At 47.0% G+C, this 15,285-nt stretch overlaps 2 protein-coding genes across 11 annotated transcripts in view; one reads left to right on the top strand and one right to left on the bottom strand.

Annotated features, from left to right (window-relative positions):
* The window catches only part of LOC117581566 (cAMP-specific 3',5'-cyclic phosphodiesterase), a 97,541-nt gene that overhangs the window by 57,078 nt on the left and 25,178 nt on the right, over positions 1 to 15,285 (top strand). Inside the window, exon 1 of one of the 10 annotated variants that reach the window (XM_034268905.1) lies at positions 12,052 to 13,184. The exons of 8 other annotated variants lie outside the window; for them this stretch is intronic. In XM_034268905.1, coding sequence (XP_034124796.1) covers positions 12,067 to 13,184 — 1,118 coding nt within the window. In that variant the 5' untranslated portion in view covers positions 12,052 to 12,066. Of the gene's footprint in view, positions 1 to 12,051; positions 13,185 to 15,285 lie in introns of those variants that run through there. One more of the 10 variants, XM_034268907.1, reaches the window with a different exon arrangement.
* Positions 13,264 to 14,806, bottom strand: LOC117581574 (katanin p60 ATPase-containing subunit A-like 2). Its single transcript, XM_034268923.1, has one exon. The coding sequence runs from the start codon at positions 14,770 to 14,772 to the stop codon at positions 13,264 to 13,266; it is 1,509 nt and encodes a 502-aa protein (XP_034124814.1). The 5' UTR covers positions 14,773 to 14,806.

Here is a 15,285-nt window from a genome sequence, read left to right on the forward strand (position 1 = left end):
TTATGCCAGGCTTAGAGATGGGTGCGTGCCAATTAGAGATGGTAAAGCCTGCCTGACACGTACTCTAATTGTGATGCGGGAGTGTCTACTACTAGATACTACTCTTAATGTTTTCTAATACTCAAATTAATTAGTCATTGAACTTTAAGAATTATTTGTCCCTTGTCTAGAGAGCGAATCCTTTAGCTCGAATGCCATGACCTAACTTACGAGAGTCTCCGCAAGTATTTCCGATGAATTATAGTACAATATTATCATCAAATCCCTCAGTCCCACCAAAAGTGTGCTTTGTTTCCCTTTCCCCTTTTCGATCCGCTTTTTTGGAGGTTGGGTTTTGCCCATGTTGTGTCCCTTAATGAGTTTTGTGTGCTTCAAATTGAAATTTTCAACTTGTGAACAAATAAAACATACACAAAGTGAGGTTATGGCATGGCAGTATGCTCCCAAAAATTGTGCGGTCGCCGTAATGGTGTTTTCAGGGACAAGACTGGGGGCCTGGGGTCTTTCTGTTGATTAGGCGATGCTTCAGTTGATAAACTTTCCCCCGCAAAATTCACTGGAATCCCAGACCCCTATAAGCCGCAAGCCCACACGCCACGCCCACCTACGACCGACGCCCACACATTTGCTTTTCATATGGAAATTTTCCAAAAAACCGCTTTTCCTGTCACGCTCCTTCCCCTTCGCCACCTTTCTAAAATCTCTGTCTGTGTCTCTGTCCCTCCCTGCCTGCCTGCCTGCCTGCCTGCCTGTGTCTGTCTGTCGCTTTCGGGCTGTGGTGTTATAAAACTTATTTTTTTTTTGCCCAAATATTTTTATGTAAATTGTTTTTGGCATTTATTCGTATGTGGGGGTGTAGGGGCGTGTGCGAGTGTGTGTGCCTGACATTTTCATAATTTAACTTTTTGCCCGAAAACAAACGCAATTCGAGAGCGCAAAAGAAATCAAATAAAGTGCGACAAGAAAATTACCCGCTAAAAAACGCAGCAAAATAAGCAAGGAAATAAAATGCAACATTACACAACACTAATTAATGCATCCATTCACTTATGTTAACTTTGTAGAGCTTTGTGATTTTATTGGCTTTTAATTGGCTTCTGAGTACAGTTTCAACGAGTGCGGGCATACCTCTGGGTGGCCTTTATTTTGTGGTAGTACTGGATATCACACATCACTGGCGGCAGTTTATTTGGAAGTTGATTAGTGATGAAAAGTTGTTGCTTTTATCATTATCTCTACTGCTATCTGTGTGTTGTTTGTCTGTTATTCTCGGCTGGGGGGAAGGAAAGAAAGACTCTGCTGGTCTGGCTGCTGCTTCGTTGAGGCTGAAGGAGCCTGCTGAGGCTGCTCAAGGATACTTTTGAGAGAATTGTTGCTTCTGTTGTTTGCCCTTTTCATTCTTCACCTCTCTCTTCCCTTCTCTGTTTCTGTTTATGCCTGTGTTGTTGTTTCTCTTTCTCTTAATGAGTGAAATAAATGTAGTAAAAAAAGAACCGAAAAAGCTTAGTGGATGGCCCCTGAAATGCTCTAAGGGTAAAAAATAGACTTGGAATTTTGTTTCGCTTTCTGTGCTTTGGTATTCAGGATAATTGAAGGCAAACATATCTTTATCTGTTTTGGAAAGAGTTGGCAGGTGCCTCCTCGGATCTACTCTCTCGTGTAACATTTCGATCAAATCTTCTAGATCGCGGAAGTATCTTCTCTGGGTTAGGGTATACCCGCTTTCAAAACGCAGGACCACGAAAACTTGTGTGCAACAAAAAGAGGCACACAAGAGGCAGCAGCAGCACCAGCAGCAGCACCAGCAGCAGGTGGGTGGCTGGATGAGGTGTGAGCGACGACGACGACAACTTTGTCACACTTAATGTTGCACATACTTTTCGAGGTCCTTGTGCCAGTAACGGTTTCCGTTCATTCTACTTTTACACTTTCTTTGATTGTGTGTGTGTGTGTGTGTGTGAAAGATTTACATGTACATTCCCCCCACCAACACCCCACCGACCGTCTGGGGTCTCTTGTGGCTGCGCATTTTCTTTGGGGGTGGGTGGCCGGCCCTCTGAAAATAAGGTCCTTGCCGTGTGCTTGCTGCCAAATCAAGGAGAATCTTCAAAAATTAGAATCTAAATTGGATTTCAGCCTTCAAATTTCTAAATTAAATGCAAAATCTGAAAAAAAACTGCAAGCTGCTGGTAAAATTAAGCTCAATCTTAAAGCAAGAAGTGTAATGCGGCAGCGCCCCTCGGTTTTCGCTCTGTATTATGTATATTTCTCTCTCCCATACCTTTTTTTTCCCCCACAATTTGTTGGCAATTTTTTGACTCGTGTAATAGAAATTCTTCGGAATCTTTCATACATAATTTGTACACATTTTTGATGGGTTCTCCTCCATGTAAACTCCTTCTTCATATACTCGTATGTATGTCACATATTTCTACATATTTCCGCTGCGTATTCCGTTTGCTCCGTTCTCCTCCTCCTGTCACGCGCTTCTCGTGTTTCTGGTTTCACAACTGCTTTGCATCTGTTTGCTTCAATACAATTCATCTAACATTTCACCGTTTTCCTGTTTCCCCTCTCACTTTCGCTCACATCTCTCTCTGTGTGTTTCGCTCTAACAACTTCTGTGACACTTCTTACACTTGACTTTTCTTGTTTTCGCATTGTTCTTATCTCACTTTGCGCTGCTCTTCTGTTCGTTGTGTTCTCTATCTCTATCTCTCTCTCTGCTGTGTACTTTTTGCACTTTATTACACTTCCGCTTTTGTATTTTCAGCGTTTTTTTCGTCCCGACTGTCGCATGGGACTTCCTCTTTGGCTGCGCCTTAAACTATGCTATGATTTTTGCATATGCACTTGTCTCTCGCTTTGTGTGGATGTATCTGCACATGAATTCAGTCTGCAAGTTGGTCTCGTTGCTGCCACTCTATTTGTGGCACGTCGCGTGCGGGCGAGGGTTGGGATTTCGGTTTCTCTCTGAGAAAATCCTTTCATGGATATCCAGTTCGTCTCCGGCAGAAATCTATTTATTAATATGTCTTCAATCTGTGACCGCATTTACCCCCCATTTACCTTCTCCCTGCCCAGCACTCCCATCCCACTGCTTCTCTCACTCATCGCTCACTCGCCTGTCAAGCTGTCTGTCTGCCCCACCGCCCACTACTTTGCGTCTAGCTTCTCTTCCTGGATGTGTCTCCCTCTCTCTAGCTCTCTCGCTTTGTCTTGTTACGTATTTGCATTTGTATTAAAAACGCTTAAAGTGGAATTTGATTTCCTGTTTTCCACCCAGAGACCTCTTTTTCTTCCATTTGTTGCTGCGTCTTTCGTTCATTCCACTTTATTTTGTTCATTTTCTAATGGCATTTACGCATATTCTTTTTACTCTGCCCATTCCATTTCTCTGTCTGTGGAGTTGATATGATATTATTAGAGGACTAACCGATTTGGAGAGTCTCGTATTTTTGAGCTGAGTTTCGAGCAGAGAATATTCCATTCAATTATCAAAAGTTTAAACCGTTTCTCCGTTGTGCAACACTAATTGAGAATACTCGCAGAGAACACTTTAGTGGGCGTTTTCTTGTGTACGAAAACTGAAAAAGTGTCGGTGGAAAAGGCATCGTGCAACAGTGGAAGCATCAGCAATAGCGGCAGCAGCAGCCGCAGACTAGACTGTACTTTAAATGAATTTCCACGATTGCGAGGCGTTCTGTTCGTCTGTCTGTCTGTCTTTTCTCTCCGTGTATGTGTGTGGGTGTGTGCTTGTCTGATGGGCAACTCTTTTATGTTATTCTGGTAAAATCCTGAAGGGATTTCCACCTACTTATCGGTCCAACTCTCGCTCTTGCTGTTGCGCTCTCTGTCCGCTCTGTCTGACTGCGTCTCTGTGCCCACACGAATGATATCATTCTGGTCTGTTGCTCGCTGGGCATTTTCAATTTCTTTTCCATTTCATTTTCATTTTCGGTTGTGGACCAGCAATCAACGTGCTATAAAAAGCCATCAGTGAAAGAGGGCGAGTAGGAATGAAGATGGGTTGTGTAATGGTCTTATTGTGCCTGTTAACGGATTTGCCTCAAAATGGAAGTGGAAGCTGCCCTGCCAGTTGCTGTTTGCTGCTGCCTCAGCCTCTGCCTCTTCCACTGCTTTTCATTTTAATGAATGCTCAACGGTTTACAGAATTCATCATCATACTTCGATGCTCCGCCTACTGTGGCTATGTTTTTTTATTGTTTTCTTATTGTTGTTAAAAGCGCCCCTCAAGCACATTATAGTTATACAGATAAAACGTTCAATTAATAGCTTCAAGCAGCACATTCTCGCTCTCTGTCTGTCATGCGTGTGCATTAAGTATGTAATCACCTGCCACGCCTATCCATCTGCCTACACTCCACAATCTGCCACACGTTGCGTGTTAATTATGCCCAAAGGTAAAAGGCAATTGGGTTGAATGGAGGGAGCGAGAGAGAGCTGAGGCTTGAGGAGTCAACGCTTCCACCCAGGCCCAGCTCTTGCTGCCCTAAGGTCTCCTTCTCGTTTACACTCTTTCATTTTTGAACATTTAATTTTAATTTAATTTATGCACACACCCACACACACACACACACAGCCAGAGACAGCAGACAGGAGGTGGAGCCTTTTGGCGCACAGTTGGCGGAGTGCATTAAATGATCATAAACTAATTAAGTTGCTTTGAATAAATAAATGAATGGAAATGTGTGTGGCAAATAGTTTTGAAATTGCTTGCATACTTTGGGGCGTTTAATTTGGTCTTAAAATGCGGCGATTAATTGTAAATGAGCAAAAAAGGGCGGGGGGGAAAAGCTGAAATCAGGCAAGTCCCCCCCTCTAGGGCTCTAGATGCACAAATACAAAATAATATTCCCATAATTATGGCGAGCCAATAAATGGTTTATTGGATCTGAGGATACTTTTAAATTACTTTTTTATTTGTCGTAATCCCAGCTCCGTAATCACAGCTAAAATGAAAGCCATTAAATATAGCCCAAAGAAATGAGAAAGGAAAAAACAAAAGGAATTTCAACAATTTACGCATTTTGCGTAGAAATTGTTTCATCCGGAATTTTCCAGCCTTTTGGCCTTGCCAGCCATTTTCCCTTCGCTCCATGCTCCATGAAAGTGAGGCTCGTTTTTCTTTCACATGTTTGCAATATTTAAATGTACATAGAAAGAAGCAAAAGTTGATTTGCCAAAGGAATTCCTTTATTCCCCCCTTTTCTCCAACACGCAGACACACTCTCTCGCTCTCTCTCTCTCTGTCTGTCTGTGTGTCTCTCCTTCTCTTTGTCCGTGTCTCTCTTTGTGTCCCTGCTTTATTTACAATTTCCATTTTATTTTATATATATATTTTTCCTTCTTTAAAGGCGAACCAAATTCCTTTTGGGTCAGTTTTTTGCGCTTCTTTTTGTTGGTAACATTCATGGCTTCCAACCTTTTTCATGGCTCTGTAACTGCTTGCAGTTTATAACGCCTCACAAGTGCTATCAATGTGCTCACACAGATACACGCACACACATGGATAGAACACACAACACTCATGGATAGAGAGGAGCGCCAGAGAACGGAGGCGTTGGCTTTGAGGCTCTGGCTCTGTGCCTGACTTGAGTGCTTCGTGCAATTTTTTTCTGTGCAGACAGACACACAGATATGTAGATACACACACAGAGATAGGCATAGGCAGCAGTCGATTGTAGCTACAAGCATAATCGTTGCTTATTGGCAGCTGCTGCCAGCCATTCCCGAGCGATAAAGATGAAAACGCTGATGGCGCAATGCTTCCTTCCGAAGCATACAAACACACAGACACGAGGAACTGTGAAAGAGTCTCATCTTTATTAAATATTTCAAATACCCTTCTTGAAGTGTTGCCCTAGACTCCGTGCAGCCTAATATTCTCTTTTAACTACCATTAGAGTCATTGCCTGGACTCCATAATGATGTGTGGGGTAGACTCCCCAGACTTTCTGCTCTTTTGCAGGGTTTTTCTTTTTCTTTTCCTTTTCCTTTTCATTCCAATTACAGATTCACTTTTGTAGCTTGACTAATTATTTCTCAGGGAAGGAAAACTTCCATGGAATTATGTGAGGCGGCGGGGGGACGTGTGTACCTCTGCACGTACTTTTTTGCATAGAAATTCAAATTGATTTCTCTCCAGGAAATGTTGCTCCAATTAAAGTTCAAGTTTCTTTTAATTACAGCTATTTTCCCCTACAACATTCCCACAGCGCAGTGCAGTAGAAAATATTCCCTGAAATATTTTTGCTAAATTTCCAGTGCACCGGAAAGTATGCAACACTTTGTTGAACGTTGGTGAACAAAATTCCTTCCCCTTGTTGGTAAAACTTTTCCTGTGGTGCTTTTAAACACAATTTTACTGCGAAATGGAAAATGGACCTTTCCAACGAAAATTAAGTTTAGTGTTTTTTTTTTGTTGTGTGTTCGTTTTAGCCGGAAATGTTGCTCACCAAAAAGTAGGCAACACTTTGGGCAAGTTGATGAAATTAAAGGCAATGGCACACGGTCGGGCGGGTGGTTTAGGGGGAGTTGAGTGTGTGACACACCTGGCGGCTGCCCAGCCACGCGGCAAGGCCATCCTCGCTCTCCTCCTGGAGCCTCCTTCAGGTTTTAGCTTTTAAATAAAGCATACTTTTAGGCAGCAGCAGCAGCATCAGCAGCAGCAGCATTTTCTACTGTCACATTTAATTGAGTTTCGCCACGACGATGTCAGAGGCAGAGTCGGTGGGCACACAGCACAGCGCTAAAAGCAACGTCATTTACAGCACCCTCTACCAAAAAATAATACGCGGTACGAGACTATATGTATCGTCTCGGCCTCTGCCTGCTTCTGCTTCTGCTTCTGCGTCTGCGTCTCCTTCACGTATCTACATTTTTAAGATGCCTCAGCTGTGGCCACCTACTGTCTCCGTCGTTCTTCCTTTAGTCGTTTCTTCATTGTTCTCGCTGGCATCATTTAATTGTCAAAAGACTTCTTGCTGGAAGGTGGCAAATGGGGGATTTTAGTGGCTTCAATTTCGGCGGCGTGGCGGCAAGGGGGGATGAAAGATATTTTTATATGACAATTCTCAATGTCTTTCTGTCTAATGTCTGGGCATTCTCTTTCCCTCTTTCCCGCTTCCACCTTTTGTTCCTTCTTCTTCATCTGCTTCTTGTGACGTCATTGGCTCGCCATTCAATTTGCAGCGACAAAAGGAATTACAACTCATGAAGCAAGATGAAAGGCAATCGATGATGATGAGGCAGGGGAGGACTCTAGCTGAAGTGTGGAAGCTCAGCAGGAGGCTGAATAAATGAATGACCGTGCAGGTAGAGTGAGGTTATGTGCGGTACAAATGTGCCATAAGCAAACGGACTCACAATTGCAGAGGCTTGGGCACTTCAGGAAATCTCTTGAGGATCCTTCTTCCATTGATAGTATGCTGCATAGAGCTGAGAGGGGATCTGGTAGCACCTTTTCCCTTCAATTTGTGATTCAATCAATTTTCCATACCCTTAGCTAATCCGCTTAAACGTAGTAAAAGTTTCTTGTGTGTGTGTGTGTGTGTCGTCTGGCGAAACTTGAAACTTTTTCGCAACAAACAAGAAGGGAAAGGACAAACTCAAAGGACACAGTGGACAGTGTCCCTGCCTGCCTGCCTGACTGACGTCTAACATGATTTGCCAACACTTTTTGCATCTTAATTATATTTATGTTGCACATCATTTAATTGCAAGTGTCTTCCACTCTCTCGCCTTTATTTAGTTGCTCTTTAAAGTGGAGAAAACTTTCACATTTTTCGTGAATTATGCAACACACACACACACACACAGAGAGAGGCACAGTGGGGCGGCTATGTGTGGCAAGTGGGGCGTGGCAAGTGGGTTAAGTGTGTTAGCTAAAAATTCATAGCACACACAACCCAGACAGAGCGGCAAAAGCGAGAGAGTGTGTGTGGCATGCAGCACACTTTTGTGGATGTCTGTACATGCAAATTGCAATGCCATTAACTGTGCATGTGTGTGTACGTGTGTGTGTATTTGTGTGTAGTCAATACGTTTTGACACTAATTTGGTCAGTATTTGCATTGAGACCGAACCCCATTGAGAATGGTATTCGCCAAAGGCCATCATCATCATCAGGCAGGCAGGCAGGCAACAATCATCGGCATTTGGTCGCATCATCATCGTCACGATTCGGATTTCCATTTCCAATCACCTTCCACCTCCGGCCTGCACTCTGGCTCCTCCTGGCTTCTGCCTCCCTCTGGCACTTTCTTGGCTTGGCAAAATACAAAAGCCTCAAATTGCAGCTGGGACCAGCAAACACGGACACATCAGAGACTGAGACCAGGAACTAAAGCAGACGCCAAGGGGAGCCAGTCTGTGGCTTGAGTAAACTCAAACTCCCTAAAGCTCAAAAAAAGGAAAAGAAAAAGAAAAAGAAAGGGGAAGTAGAGAGCAGGTGGGAGCTAGTGTAAATTGAATGCAATTTATGTGAAGAGAGAGAGGGAGCGATAAATATGAAAAGCGATTAGAAATATTCACATGATAAAAGTAGAGTCGAAGTTTCATTTCATGCGTTGAATGTTGCCTTAAAGCGGAAAGCGGAGTGGGGTGGAAATGTTTGCCAAATATTTTATCCATTATGATGCTCCTGCCCCCTCGTGCCTCGTGCCTCATGCTCCATGCATTTTGCTTTAAATACTTTGTGCCCTCCCAGCCCAGCAAACCATCCCATCCTCTGGCCGAAACTATGCGCATATTTTGAAAGATGTTTTGCATTAAGCAGAGAGAGAGAGAGGGAAAGGAAAGGAAGAGACGGAAGGCGGATGCAGGATGCAGATCCTAACGAGAGAACATTATTTATGACGTAGCCGTAGCGGTGGATATTAGGACTGCTGCTGATGATGACGATGATGATGATGTTGGGGTTGCACCTAGACGCCGAGGGAGGTGCGGGTACACTGATGTTGTTAATGGATTGTACACACACACACACACGCACACACACACACACGCACACAGCATGAACCCCGGCAGTAAGTCCTGGCCTCAATATGGATGCATTTCAGCTGTGGATATTTAAGTGCATCTTAAAAGGGGTTCCCTCTCCCTTGCTGTCGCCCTGCATCCAACTCTTTGCCTGATTTTTGATTATTTTTAAAACCTCATTGGAAAATATATTGGAATTTCCTTCTTTGTTTTATAGAACAGAATGGAACTGGCGCACTTAATCCATCAAACAGCACACAAACTTATACTCTTTTCTGCAACATTTGCTTGGGGGTTTGCTCCTGTTTCGTATCGCGTTGTGCACACGTCATGCATGTTGTTGTTTCTTGCGATTCTCGTGCATTCTCTTCTGCAGCATTCGCTTGTGCACCGCTGAGCTTGAGGCTCAGTGTATTCCAGCCTTCGGCTTGGCAGACTGAAGCGGCGTTTTTTGTTTGTATTTAAACTGGCGTAACCCTTTCAGCGCAAGCCATCCCGTCGCCAGGGTTGCCAGAGCTCTCAACGTTTTCTCTTATTTTTGCTGGAACAGCTTTCGGGGCTTTTGTTGTTGTTGCTGGCTGTTGGGGCGACGTGCAGTCTGAAAGTTTTTCCTGTTGTCTGACGGGATTTGTGTTTCGATTTCGCCTTTTTGTGCTGGCGGGTGGCGGTGGAGGCAGCATTTTTATTAATGAAACACAATGTCAACACTTGGAGAGAGAATTGTACGATGTATAAAGATTATGTAAACACGCAAACAATGAACTGATTTGTTGCTACTTAAATTTGGCCCCCGAGAGCGAGCAACGAAACAAAACATTGGGCGACTGGTGGCTCTGTGGTTTGGGGCATGCCTCCAGCCTGAGATGCTGCCCACACACACACACACACACACAGCTACATGCATGTGTGTGTATATGTTATATAGAATGTGGAATTAGTTGGCTAGAAAAGAAGGAAAAGCAACAACAAAAAATATAACAAAAAATTGAACAACAAAAAAATGAGAAAAAAATGAAAGGAAATATTTGTGTGTGTGTGTGTGTGTGTGTGTGTTTGCCGGACCAGGCGCAGTCGCTGTGAAAGTAGCAGAACATAGCCCCAGGGCTCTATACCCAGAGTGAGAGAGCGAGAACGATGCCTGTCTCTAGCTTGTTTACCAACACTTAGAGAAGCACCACCCAACACTCACAGCCCAAAGCCAGTGCGGGGGCAGGCGGTAGTGTGTGCCCCACGCGATAAGCAAGCCACAAGATGAGCTCCACACCACAGAGAAAGGACCGATGGCCATAGCCACAGCCACAGTGGCAAAAACAGAAACAGAAATCGAAACCGAAACTGAAACTGAAACTGAACTACTCCCCCCCAGCTAGCAGTACCTGCAAATTCTATAACCACTTCCATAGAAAGTCCAAGGAGATACTCACAAAAGTCACGCCTTAAATTTAATATTTATTTATTTATCACATTAATATTTATCCTCACCCAAAGAGGAGTTGCTTTTGGCTGGCAGAGCATTTCCGATTCGTCCTTCAAGCAGCCTCAAATTTATAGTGGGCTGGGGGGAATATATGTATAGAGGAAAAGCGTTTTTGCTGCACTTAATTCACTTTAGATGTTGCCTCCCCACGTGCCACTGCCCCACTCTCTGCCTCAGAGTTTACTCTCTCTCTCTCTCTCTCTCTGGGCCGTTTTAATGCAATTTGAACAAATTAAAAAGTAGTGCGTCGTGGCACACGGCATGTGCGGCAGGTGCAGGCAGCCGAGTGAGAGACATCACTTGGTGGCTGCCTCTTCTACTGGATGCTGTGCTGCGGCCTCACTGCCTGCCATCATCCATGAGAATTTGTAACGCTTCCTGCCGTCCCGTCCAGAGGCTAGCTTTGTGATAACTTTAATTAAGGGCAATCGAGTTTAGTTTTTAAATTGCATCCCTGCCTCTCCCTCTGCCTCCTCACTTTTGTGTCCATGGGATGATTCTGGATGAGGTTCAAGTAAATTGCAAAAAACAACACACATGTCATGTGCATGATGCGGCATGCAAGTGCCAGCGATTAGGGGCATTAATTTGGCGTGTCCTTTCGTTTATGGGAACTTTCTTTGAAACCAAAACGTGGGCACAGGGCTAGGGCCAAAGACTCTGAAGTGAAATTATGTTGAACTTAAGGACATGTCTCCCTCTCCCTCTCGCTCTCTGCATATTGCTTTTCCCCTATTTTGCCCATTTTGGTTAATCGTAAACTTGAAAAAGAAAATGGTAATTGGCAAAGTGATTGCACAAATTGGTCTGGACATTGTCTCTGGGTATCTGGTTGCTGCTGCTGCTGCCGTAAGTGACCTTAATCCCTGACCTCCTTGTCGGACAGCCAGCCCAGCAGCCATCTCATTGTTAAATCATTTCAATTATGGATGAACTAAAAAGTAGCTTCTACTCGTAGCAACATCATCATCATCATCATCGTGCAGTAAGCTGATGCCTCCTTATGGGTTTTGGGTGCAGGCGAGGAGGGAGCCAGGGACAGAGAGACAGAATGCTGCTGCTGTGTCCTTTGTGAGTGAGGCAGTGTCTGTGTATCCTGTGGGTGCAATAATTGTGCATTGATTATCATAATATTCTCGCGTCGCTCATCAAAATTGCGCATAAAATTCAACTCCAACGAGTGTCAGTGTGGAACACAATCTCAATCGTTTAGCAGGCAGTCAGTCAGAGGCAGATATGGATACATAATAAGTACAGGCGCGCAGCTAGAGCTAGCTTCAAAGTGATGTGTTGCCTTGCCACGTGGCCTGTCAGTTGCACTGCCACTCTGCCTCGTGTGTGTGTGTGTGTGCTTCCGTTTCCGTTCTCATCTCCGTCTCTGTCACCTGTCTAGCAGCGGATTCGGATTATGCAAACGCTCAAACGAAACGAAACGAAACAAAACAAAGCGAAAAGAAAACAAAACAAAACAAAAGCAAATTGAACCAATTAAAGATCGTAAATAAAACGTGCAAAAATATATAAATAATCTCAAGCGAAAGATGAAAGAGAACTCTCAGGCATCGAAGCTTCACTGAGGCAGCACCATGATTGCCACGCTCTTCATCATTTTTGCATTTATACGCGCCTTCCCCTGGAGTCGCCGGCGTGGGGGACACAGACCGCAGCTGGCACTGACCCTCAGCCCAGCCGTAGGAGTGCAGCAGGAGGAGCCGCAGCAGGGGCAACAGGAGTCGGAGCATACACTGGACAACAACAATCGGCCACGTCCCTCAATCTCAATGGGCACTGGCGGTGGCGGTGGCGAGGGTGTGCCACGGGCTAGACGCAAATCCTCGAAATTCCATGAAGTCACCTTCAGCGGCAGCGTCGGCGGCGGCGAAAGTGATGGCGAGGCTGGGGAGGCAGCCACAGCAACAGCAACAGCTGGAAATGGAAATGGAAATGGAAGTGGCAGCCACGCTGAACCCATACCGGTTGGTGGCAACAAGCGGCACTCCCTCAGCACCACCAGCAACTCGAGCTCCGCACCGTACCGCCACCTCAGCTGCACCACTGGCACCGGGACGAGCAGTCGATCGCGTGGCTCGAGGGACTATCACGAGTACTACCAGCTGCAGCAGCAGCAGCATCAGCAGCAGCAGCAGCAGTCGTCCTCCCTGTCGAATGGCGGTGGTCGGCGAGCGGGTCTCAGTCAGCGCAGCGATACGATGGCCACAGAGGCTGAGGCCGAGGAGTTCGAGGAGGATGAGGAGCGGCCACGCTTGGACGATGACGAGGATGAGACGTACGACCGGGAGACGGAGGAGTTCTACAGCAATATACAGGATGCCACAGGACCTGGTGGCAGCTGCAATCGCAGCAAGCGCTCATCGCTCTTCTCTCGCTCGGACAGCTCGGCCACCACCACCTCATCGAGCGGTGGGGGAACCTTTACGGGTGCAATGGCTGGTGCGGGTGGCAAGCGGCGTTCGGCCGCCTCCATTATGTCCTCGTCCCTCTGCTCCGATGTAATGACCAGCGACAGGCGCAGCTCCACCACAACAGAGTACAGCATAAGGTCGGTGAATGCCACTGGCAGCGGTGGAGGAGGTGCAGCAGGAGGAGGACCGAGCGGCACGCAGCAGCGACGCTCGAGCGGTCGCATTAGACGCTACGTCTCACGGATGACCATTGCGGGTGCTCGCCGACGCACCACCGGCAGGTAATGAAACGACTTTCAAGGCAGAAACTTTATTTCTAGGCAAAAACAAAAACAAAAATAAACCAAAGCAAACGAGCAACTAGGAGCCATTGTCCTGCTGCCATTGCTCGTGCTTGGCCAGCAGCTTCTGGCCGAGGGGTCGCACCTGGCGGAAGGCCTGCTCCACATTCGCCTCCAGCGTGGCCTGCGACTCCTTCGTGCCATCGTTGTGGGGCGGTAGGCCACGTGTGGCACAGCGCACACGCTGCATGCTGATCTCCTTGCAGGCCAAGCGAATCTCATCGCCGGTGAACTGATCGGAGAGCTGAACGAGCTGCTCCAGCAGGCGGGCACTCAGACTGATGCTGGCGCCGAGCAGGCGGCTGATGAGGGAGCTGCGCTCGGTCGGGTTGGGCAGCTGGACGAGCAGCTTCTTCTCGAAGCGACGCAGAAAGGCCTCGTCAATGTCCCAGGGCAGATTGGTGCTGGCCAGCACAAAGACACCCTTCAGGGTGTGCTCCATGCCATCGAGCAGCTGCAGCAGCTCGTTCTTGAAGCGTTTCGAGGACTCGTGATCGGTGGCACGATCTCGCTTCGAGGTCAGACTCTCAATCTCATCGAAGAAGATCACCGAGGGGGCACGTCGTGCGGCCATGTGGAAGAGTACGCGCAGAATTTTCTCGGACTCGCCGCGCCACTTGCTCACCATAATGCTGGCCGTGATATTGAAGAAGGTCACCTGGCCCTGGGTCTCCGCGTACAGGGCCTTGGCCAGGTAGGTCTTGCCACTGCCCGGTGGTCCGTGCAGCAGCAGCGAGCGCCAGGGCTTCAGGCCATGGGCGAACAGCTGCGGATACTCGATGGGCGTGAGGACAGCCTCCTTGATCAGCTCAATGGCCCGCTGGTTGCCGCACACATCGGACCAACGCAGCAGGATATCCTCCCGCAGTATGGAGGTCTTCACCAGCTCGGCCAGCAGCTGCCAGTCGAGGGAGGAGAACAGAGCATCGTCCCCGCCCGAATGTCCATGCTCGATGTCGCCAATGCGCAGCTGCAGCTCCGTGTTGTTGCCCTCGGCTGTGGCCATTTTCTTGATGTGCAACTGTGGCGGATTGCCATTGTCATTCCGTTGCTGCGGTGTTGCATCGTTATTCAGACTGGCAGCGGCCGCAGCTGTGGCAGCACCCACGCCGGCATGCCAATTGCCCAACGATGCCTCCTGGCCCGGCATCGATTGTTGTGGCTGCGCCTGCGCCTGCGCCTGCCCCTTGCCAACGGATCCTGCCTGACCCTTGGAGGACAGCTCCACCTTCAGCTTGGGTGCCAGCTTCTTGAGTATGCGCGGATATTTGCCGAATTTCATGTTGTAGAAGCTCGCATACTCCAGGTACATGGCATCCAGATCGATGTTGTCGCACAGCTCGAACTCCTCCGACAGCCGGCCCTCCGCCTTGAGTGCCTCCGCGCTGCTGTAGTAGCCGTTCTCCATCAAATAGCGATGCATCAGATAGAGTATGTTGCGTCGCCGTGTGCTGAAATTGCGCACATCCTCGCAGAGGGACACATTGGCCGCTGTCGCCGTTACGCCGTACTTGCCATGGGCCTTCATTTCAAGAGGGATGCTCCACACAAATCTTGCCTGTGAGAATTTCTGGACTAAACTGGAAGTTGATGGGAAACTCCCAGCCAGACTTTGTTCACTTTTCCAATTGTTTTTCCATTTCAAACAAGGGCTCTGGGTTGCCAGGGTGCCTGCCAAACAGTCTTCCCTCGCTCAGGGCAACCGCAACGGGGGAGAGACACACAGAGAGAGAGAGAGCCTGAAATTGTGGCATGCCCCGTGTGTGTGTTTGCGCTAATTAAAAATGCGAAAAGAGCATGACGAGCAGTCCAACGAGATAGGATTGAAAATACTCTTACTTATTCAATTCATTTTCAAAGGCAATGCAAGTGCCGAGTAAGACTGGGCTCCATTTTCAATTTGAATTCCCTTTGACCCTGACATCCCCTGAATTGGTTAGTGTAGTTAATTGTTCGTCATCGAAGCCCCAATCCCAACCCATCGCAACGTTGCACATTGAATGCTGCCAAGAGCCTTCGCTATATGCTCAATTTGGCGAGA

Source organism: Drosophila guanche, unplaced genomic scaffold (genome assembly GCF_900245975.1).
Source record: "Drosophila guanche unplaced genomic scaffold, DGUA_6, whole genome shotgun sequence".
NCBI lineage: Eukaryota > Metazoa > Arthropoda > Insecta > Diptera > Drosophilidae > Drosophila > Drosophila guanche.

Excerpts from the sequence above, each read along its gene's own strand:
- LOC117581574 (XM_034268923.1), bottom strand. The coding sequence starts at position 14,772 with ATGAAGGCCCATGGCAAGTACGGCGTAACGGCGACAGCGGCCAATGTG.